We start from the raw sequence: 9,437 nt of genomic DNA, 5'->3' as shown, positions 1-9,437 counted from the left end.
CCAATATCATATCAGACTTCTCTCTTCTAAATGTTAATATAAATTAATAGAAAAGTAAGCTGAAGTAGGTGCCTTAAGAACTCTGAAATCTTGAACTCTGCTTTCCTCTTACCGTATTTTTCACAGGGGACCAACTAGGTTGGCAGGTTGTATAAAATCTCATGCAGCTACTTTCCAGGCAAGATCTGCATTCATCCCAGGCATCTGCCAAAGACACCTGGCATAGCCTTTCTTCCTCATCCAGATGTTCTTGAACTTCATTCATAAGTTGCAGGGCCTCCTGAAATTACAAAGCAGAAACAAACATCCTATGTGTATGATTCTTAGCTGATTTCATCATTGGAAATGTGCATATTCGAAACTACTTCTCTAGTCTTTCTCCTCAGTCCCTTAGCAGTTGATGGATCTGCTCCAATGCTTTCTGTTTGAATAGGAAGAGCACTGATTGATCCCTATTAAAGACTGTGAAAATCTTACTCATCTGTTCATTCATTTGGTCAACAAGTATTTACTGAGTGTTCGCTATGGGACAGACATTATGCTAGATGTGGGTGAACCAGCAAAGCCCTCCCTAGCTGGGGGAACAGCTATGATTTATCTGTTTGCTTGTCTGTCTGCACGTCTAGTCCATGGGGGACGTGGAAGGCGAGCTTTAAGGCTTATAAAGCTGACCAGTTTTATTTCTTTCACTTATGCTGCCTTTAATTGTTGTACGTTCGTAAACACTGCAAGAAAGTGCAATTCTTGTATGTCAAAGCAAATTTTCCTGTTGAGTTACATTCTAATTGCAGAGATGCTATCTTTTGACATCTCCACGAAGTGGACAGAGTTAAGGAAATCAGTGATTGTATACAGGAGCCCAGTGAGTGCTGGAGCCTCGGAGGAGGGAATTGCAGCTGTGGAGGAACCACCGGAGCTGGCAGCCAAAACTGCCTCCCACTGAACTCAATCAGAAGCCACAGAGCAAGGAGCCTCTGTGATGCAGCTCAGAGGCCAAATCCTTGAGGCACAAAGCAGGACAGAGAAAGGTGGAGAATGGATCCAGGGCAGAGGGTGGCAAACCAAGACAAAGCAGCACGTATGTTCATCTCCCACCTAGGTGGAAGGTTCTCCAGGGCAGGACCATTTTTCATTCATTCTCATAGCCCCAGCACTTAGTACAGGGTTTGGCCCAGAGTAAGCATTCAATAAATGTCTGTGGAAGCAAAATACAATGCTAGGACATGTACTACATTTAACTTAACATTTGAGGGAAGGCAGGCAGGAAGACAGGCAAAATAGATAAAATATTATCTATTTTGGGGCCATTTTCATTCCCTTTCACAAAGAATTATTCTATATGCCTGTGCCCCTGCCTAGACCCCCAGCCTCGCTGCAGGTGTGGACTCCTGAAGACCGACCCCCTCTGTGCCTGAGGTGGTTCAGGTGTACAGGGGGTAGAATGGCCTGGTCCATGAGAAGACAGCCTCAGAGCTAAAGGCAACTCCCTTAAGTGAAGACTGCATGAGGGGGAAGTTTCTGTCCTTAAAACCAATTTATTGTGCATTTTTACCCAACAGGAAAGAAAAATCACCCTTTCCTTGTGTATTAAGCCTGAAGAATCACCCGGGCACCGACAATCTTCCCCACCCCCCTGTTGGCTGGGATTTTTCAGCTGCCCTCACTGCAGAGTTCGGTGCTAAGCCAGGCAGCATTTGCCATGGCCCACAGAGGAAAACTGGTAGTCCCCAGCCTGCCAAAGCACATTGTGACCCACTCAGGGGTGTGTGTGTGTGTGTGTGTGTGTGTGTGTGTGTGTGTGTGTGTGTGTGTGTGCACGCACGCACGCACACGCACATGCATGCACGTCCTTGGGCTTTGCAGAACAGCTTTGGAATTCTACATCTTCCTAAGAATGGCTGTTTTAACATGGCAGGCACCAGTACTTCCTAGATTTTCTCAGTCAGTCTCGGTTTTAAATATTCTGCTCCTTGTCCCCATAAACCCAAACCCCAATGTTCCCAATTCCTAACTACACTCGCTGTGTACCTTTGGGCACATTACTTAATTTCTCTCGGCCTCCTCATTAGCAAGTAGGAAGAACAACAGGATCTACCTCTTAAGACGTACATCTTTTGTGTCAAGTGAACTAAACCAGTAAAGTGCCAGCATGTTCCACATGGTCTCTCTCAGGCTTCCTTCCTCTCATGCCCACAAGCATAACAAAATCCATTTACCATATCACACGTCCCAAGTTTTGGAAGTGAGATGTTGCCATGGACGAAGAAGATCTTTGGTTGAGGAATGTCCTGCTCATTCCTTTTTATTCTTCATGACTATTCCACTCACTGACAGGGCCCATGCCTAGACTCTATCCCTATAGCTTACAGCTGATCGAAATGCTGTATAAACCTACGAGAGTGTGGGCAGATCGCTTTACCGTGCTCTAGGATTTCCCACTTACTAAGAGTAGGTTTCACATGCTCTTGATGAATATTAATGAAGGGGACTGAGGATGGGGGACCATAATGAAGCGGGCCCCCTGCTCAGTACTAGGAGACTGGGGGAACCAAAACAGCACTTGCCAGTTCATCATTTGTCTGAACTGACCTTTATTCTAGGTTTAAAGTAATTTTAGGGAGTGAGACTCAGGGATAAACAGTGTTATTTTCCCAATTAACTTTTTAATTGAGTGCCCCAAATTTAAGAGTATAATTTAATGAATTGTTATATAATTAGTAAGTAAAGAATAAATAAAAATTCTACTAATTGCTGGGATTCTTCAGGGCCAGAACTGAAATCAACATTTACTTACTTGACCTGCCCCTAACTGGAATATTCTTTTCATGGTACTGTACTACACCCTTAGCTTGCCAGGAGACTCAAGAAAGTGAGAAAAATAGAGTCCCTGGGTCCCTTACGCACACATCTTCTGGATCTCTTGTGGTTCTTTCATTACAACATTGGAGTAACATGTTAATTAACGTCTTGAACCTCAGTCTTGTTAGCTGTAAACTGAAAGTAATGGTTACCCAGATGTTTAAAGCATTCCATGTGATAAGTGTGTTTTGCAAAGGGGCTTATTAATGATATCTAGTGTCACTGTTCCCAGATAGCCAGACTCATAAGCCCCCCAGGGAAGAACCCCAGCTCTAGGGGCTTCTACATTCTCCTGATGAGGAGCTATTTTGGATTTCCTCAAAATCTTTTGATTGATGCCAAAAGGGTGGAGGGTTTGCAGCTGCTGGTCAGGCAATCTCCTTTCCTTGTCTAGAATCCTGCCTGACTCAGGGTGGTAGGTGTGGCTGCAACATCAACCAGTCTGGTGACAGCTGACACACAGCTGTGGGGTCAGCCTGTCACACTACCCCATTCCAGTTGCTTAGTGGACTCGCCAGGGCCACAATGCTCGGAAGTGGAGAGAAGCAAGCAGCGGTCTGGAATTCAGTGGCCACCAACTTATAGGTATATAGGTATAGGTGGGAAATATTAAAACTTCTACTTGTATTTTTTAATGAAAAAATTAACTGGGGGAGGGGAAATAGGGCTTCGTTTAATAGGCATAGACTTTCAGTTTTCGCAAGATGAGAAGAATTCTGGAGATTGGTTGCATGACAGTGTCAATATAGTTAATACTACTGAGCTGTACACTTAAAAACGGGTAAGATGGTAAATTGTATGTTATACATGTACCACAATTTACATTTAAAAATAAGTAAAAAGTAATTAAAAAGTAATTTACTCTCAACATTAAAATTTAAAATGTTTTCCAAATAATTTTTGTTATATTTTGCATTTCCTCTATGATTTAAGGGTAATGTTGGAAGATAATAAGCTTTTTTTAAAAATGTAATTGTTTTGAGTGTTATGTTAATTGTTAATGTTATTAAACGATGAGCTATGCAATATCTATAGGTTAGAAATTTATTGAGCTTTATACTGTAGCATATGAACAATTTTTAACATCTTCCAAGGATATTCGAATACATATTCTCCGTTGGTAAAATACATAGTTTGAATTACAGCTATTAAGTAAAGCTATTTGAATTTTTAAAATGGACTAGGCTGATGTGCTATTTAACATGCACTGGCACTCTCTGGAGCTGCTCATGTCAGACACTGCATGTAACCAGCTGTACGTGAGGACCCTGGGGAAGAGGGGCCCCTCCGTGGTCTAGAAGCCTTGGCTGTGGTGTCCTCTCTCTGTTCATTTGCAGGTGATCAAAATGAATCGCTGTTTAGGGGGACTCAGGTGGACTGATGGATTTTATTATCTAGTTTTAACTAAACTAACCTTCACTAAATGGACAGGGAGCTTAAAAAGATTCTTGGGGACAAAAACAACCTGGCAGATTAAAAAAATATAAATAATTTAAACTCAAGTGAACAAGAAGCAAATGGCAGAGCTGACAGTTCTTCGTTATGAGCTGTTTAATGTCCACGTGAGAACGTAGAACTGTGATGATCTAATCAGATCTGATGAGTCGGCTAAAAATTTCAAAATATCTAGATGACTTGAAACATGGTCTTCTATCCACCCTAGCTAATGCTGAACCTCACCCTAGATGTACATTATGCCCTCAGATATTAATGATAGCAATTCACGTATCTAACTTATAAATGTTAATATGCATATATTTAGGAGTGAGTGCATACAAATTTTTTAGCAATAGAGATGGGAGATCAAAAAACTTTGGAGACCACTGATCTAGCCAAAAACTCCCTGAACACTTTGACTCAATATCCTCTCAGAAGGGACTAACAATAAAGTATTTTTGAGAAAGCAGCTCTTCTCAGAGATGAATCCCCCAAATTCCTGGATTTGGAGTCCTGCAAAGGCCTGTTCTACAAGAGATACATTGTTTGAAGAAATTTGATGTTTCCTCCAAACTTTTCCTCCAATAAAAGCTGCTCTCCACAAAATGTATTATTAGAGAAAATAAGGAACTCATCAATTGCTCTAACAAGTGCAATATTTATGGTCCAGATATGTTTAAGAAAACATTATTTTCAATTACCGTACCTGCTTTTCTTCTCTGCATTTCTTCAGGGTTTTCATTAAGTTGCTGTGTTCTTCCCCTCTTCTTTCCATTATGATTTTCATCTGCTTAACACCAATCAAAGCCTTCTTGACTGCTTCATCTACAGCTATCTCCCCAGCGTCAGAAAAACCTAAAAGACACGTTGCAGTTTTTTCTTTGAGATCTGATCAGATTACAAAACAGAGTTCCCCAATCTTTCTTGTCCCCTAAACAGAGGCTTAATTGTTCTTTTATAGCCTCATACTCTGGAAGCAGATCATAATGAATTAGCTGTCAGCTGCCACATGGACCCAGCTGCCACATGGCCAATACCTTCTGTTCCTCCCTTGTGAGCTTCTAAACAAGTCAGAGTTCATTTAACTTCATCTTGTCATTTTCCTCAGGCCTTGTTTTCATGTATCCATTTTTTCCCCTTCATTTAAGACTCAATTGTGTTTATATTAGAGAAAATTTCAAATTTTCTTCACAAACGATTTATATTAAATGCCCAGCTGTGGGCCGGCCCGGTGGCGCGCTGGAGAGTGCGCCGCTTGGGAGCGCGGCGGCGCTCCCGCCGAGGGTTCAGATCCCAATACGGAGACCGGTTCCCGTTCACTGGCTGAGCGCGGTGCAGGCGCAACACCGAGGTTTGCAATCCCGTTACCGGTCAGTAAAAAAGACAAAAAGGAAAAAAAAAAATGCCCAGCTGTGTACCTCAACCACAGTGAACAATTTCCCTTTCTTTCAGCTTCAATTAACCTTCCAGGAAGACATCAGACCTGAAAAGTATCTCATATAATACAAGATTCCTTAATAACCTAATGGGCATCTCTTACACACCTTTAATGAGCCCTTAGAGGGTATAAAATTCATTCTCATTCTCTCTTCCTAATAGCCAATGTGGCCTTCTGAGGAGCTTATTCTTGCTTCCAAATTATAGACCCCAAATTTGCTACATTGTAGCTAATTTATTATTCTAAGTGTTAAGTACCCAAAGCATATATCACCAAGCAAAGGTCACAAGTTAATGGCCACAGAGCAACCACATTCAACGTAATTATAACCCATTCTTTCACTAGCTTAAGAGTAATTGTACGGATTACTCTAATTGTTTAAATTTTTCAAATGCTAGAGAAGTATTTCACTGTTCATTAGAGTGATGCTGAGATGACATTAAACATCTGGATGATACCAAAATAATGCAGTCAAAAAGTTGGCAAATTTTATCTACATGATATCAAACATCTGGATATGTGAACATGCACAGAGACTTGACTGGAATTTTCTATTTTTATCCTGATGTTTGGCATCATGATGACTTGGTTTAAGTGCCTCGGGAATGTTTCACCACGAAACGCAGTGAATACCATTATCTCTCAACTGTAACTCGCTGTAAATGCCAGCAGAACATGCAAACATGCAAACAGGACACAGCACAGATAAGAAACCAAACATACTCTTCAGGTTTCCACCGATAGCAGCTTTGTCCTTCCAAGTAGGTGCACAGCGACAATCTTTCAACCATAGCAGATACATAGTAAACACCAAGAGTGGTGGCTTCATGTTCCCGCTGTTACTGCAAAGGAAAAATAAACCCGCATCAAATGCCTTCCATTAGGTTAGTTTCTGTTGACATCAATTGAAAACACATGGCGCTCCAGAGCATTTTTCTGTCCATTTTTCTTTATGACTTTAGACAACTTATGCTCATGTGCCTGGGACATGAGGAAGCTTGAAATATAAGTTAAACAAACAAATAAGCCTGAGTCCCCATTTGGTTTACATTCTTCATGACAGTTAAATAAGATCATCCTCTGAAGTACTTGAAATTCAAGGTAATGGATGGTATGGACAGCAGCCCCACAGAGTCCATGCTTCGTTTGATTTCCTTATCAACGGTAAACATCTCTAAACACAGACTTAATTAGAATATGTCAGAGGGGATTTTTCCCCCAAAAAATTGAGTCTTCAAGTGAGTTTTTGCCTAGGTGCTTCACTAATTTTTTTATGAAAGCAAAACCACACATTTTTCTCATACTTATAAAATCCACGATGCTATATGAATAGTGCACAGTTAAATTTTTTTCTTCTCAAATAGTGATTTTTAAGCTTAATTTGATATACATTAGTTATGAATGTTCCAGATACAAAGGTTAAAAACTTTACTAAGAAAAGTTACATAAATTTTAAAAACTGTATGCTCTCATAAAATTAAATCTATAAAATAAGTTAGGTTATCTTAACTTGCCCCAATGGGGATACTTATCTGCTTTGTGTATATTTGCTCTTTTTTTAAAAAAAAACCTCCATTATTTAATGAACATTTGGGATGTCTTTTTAGTTCAATAATAAAATAACAGCTGTACTAGTAGCTACACAGTTATCACATTTTATATATGTCATTTGAACTAGCTCTTCTCTTTCTATTCATACCCAATTTACCCAATTAAACTTTTTAACATAGCATATTTACCACTAACTTTGCAATATTTCCCCAGTGAAGATGCCACCAGCCTCTGGAAGGACCTCCACTTTCCTCTGACTTAATGTTCATCCGTGTCAGGGATTTAGCCTTGTTCTAGTCATTTGATGACACAGTTCTTAATCCTATTAACCTAACATTTTGAGATTAAGCGTATGGTTTAAATTTGGTAGGGTTTAGAAAGAAACACTAGAGGGCAAGCGATGCACACGGTCAGGAACGATGACCTTGGGTTACCTTATTTTACACAAATAAGTATTGATAGGACAAATTAAAGCCTTAAAAAATATTTTTTAAATTTGCAGTTTATGATACGTGTATTTCTATTAGGCAAAACAAATGTCTTAGACTGGAAATATAAGCGACAATGTGAAAGCAAGTAAACTCAGATAAAACATTTTGAAGGAGTTACTTACATAGTCATTTGGCAGGGCCGGCCTGTGGCTCACTCGGTAGAGTGCTGTGCTGATAGTCATTTGGCATTTTTGGACTATATGAAGTGTTACAACTAGATAAAGTGATAAAACCACTTTTAACTAAAGTGATGAAACCTAGCACTTGAATAACGTGATAGATGAATATTTCAGGCCCACTACAATTTGCTGATTGATTGGCTGAACTGAAAATGTGGCGCCTAAAAATTCATTTCGTGATAGATGAATATTTCAGGCCCACTACAATTTGCTGATTGATTGGCTGAACTGAAAATGCGGCGCCTAAAAATTCATTTAAAAACAACATACAGAAAAAACAACATACAGAAAAACAACATACAGAGCTGTCAGTCTCAGTAGCCAGCTCAAGAATCTACAATGATGGTCTCTCTGGCTACTGAAATCTCAAGATCATCTTGGGTCCCCTTTGAAAGTTTCTTTCTTTTTTTTTTTTTCTTTTGTACATACTTGTGGGGTACAGCATTGAATATCAATACCTGTGTGCAAAATGTGATGCTCAAATCAGGGTGATTACTATACAGTATTACACAATGTAATCATTTTTGTGGCCCTTTACCAGTTTCTTGCTAACTAGCCAATTATTATTATTACTTATTATGTGTTCAGTACTTTTTCTAAGTGGATCAGGCTTTGATAATTTGGAACTGGTCCACCTGCCTTTCAGGGGCCCTTAGAAGTCGGTCCTTGTCTCTGAGCAACACGCAGTCTGGAGTTCATCTCTCCGCTTGGGCACAGAGAGTGAGCAATCACAGGACACACACTCAAAGTCCAGCCCACGCCCCATTTCAGCTGTCTCGATTACCCGCTAATTCTCTCTTTTAGTTGGAAACCTCAGCTCTGTTGGAAAACAGATCTGTCAGTGCAAAGCAAAACTTGAACAATTAGTATTTTCAACAGCCTAATGTCACTTGCGCAGCTATAATCCACACCTGTAAACAGAGGTGTCCTATTCTGAGAGATGGGTTGGCCTCTGGAGGAAGCAGCATTTCGGGTATTTTTCTCAGGAAGAGAAGAGTTCAGGAAAAGTCAGTTATAGGAGATTGTTCAGTTCTACTCTTGCTCATTAGTTTGCTGCTGTCCAAGTTTGGGCCGTTTGAAGTCATGGCTGACATCCACACATTCTTTTTCAAAAACCCAAATTTTGTTGAAAGTAGAGCCAGTTGTTTAGCAAGTCCAGTGGCTCACCCTCTAGTAGCAGATTTTTTCTTTACTTCATGTTCCCCCTTTAAGTGTAATTTCTGAGAACAGAACATTATTGCTAATTAGCAGTAATTACTTTTAAAATATCTTGAAGCTTCCGTAAAGATTCTCCCTCTAATTACCTCATCTGTTTTCACAGCTGCCATTTTGTTCTTAATACTTCATGTGAATCCAGTTACATTCATAATTATGACATCATTATGCTCAAGATTTAAGTGGATTATAAAATATTATAGAGAGCTGGTTGATAATTAAGGAGACCTAGAAACAAGGTCATCTTAATTAAGAAAGACAGCAAGA

General features: G+C 39.9%; 1 protein-coding gene across 1 annotated transcript in view; it reads right to left on the bottom strand.

Moving 5' to 3' along the window:
* Nucleotides 1–7,560, bottom strand: part of LOC103581420 (clusterin-like protein 1) — a 13,309-nt gene extending 5,749 nt beyond the window's left edge. Inside the window, exons 1-4 of the mRNA XM_008563256.1 lie at nt 7,481–7,560; nt 6,458–6,576; nt 5,003–5,151; nt 77–280 (exon numbers count right to left, since the gene is read on the bottom strand). Of these exons, the coding sequence (XP_008561478.1) occupies nt 77–280; nt 5,003–5,151; nt 6,458–6,576; nt 7,481–7,554 (546 nt within the window). The 5' untranslated portion in view covers nt 7,555–7,560. The remainder of the gene's footprint in view (nt 1–76; nt 281–5,002; nt 5,152–6,457; nt 6,577–7,480) is intronic.
* Nucleotides 7,561–9,437: the final 1,877 nt, after the last annotated feature.

Source organism: Galeopterus variegatus, unplaced genomic scaffold (genome assembly GCF_000696425.1).
Source record: "Galeopterus variegatus unplaced genomic scaffold, G_variegatus-3.0.2 Scaffold13010, whole genome shotgun sequence".
NCBI lineage: Eukaryota > Metazoa > Chordata > Mammalia > Dermoptera > Cynocephalidae > Galeopterus > Galeopterus variegatus.
This window is presented reverse-complemented; position numbering and strand designations above follow the sequence as displayed.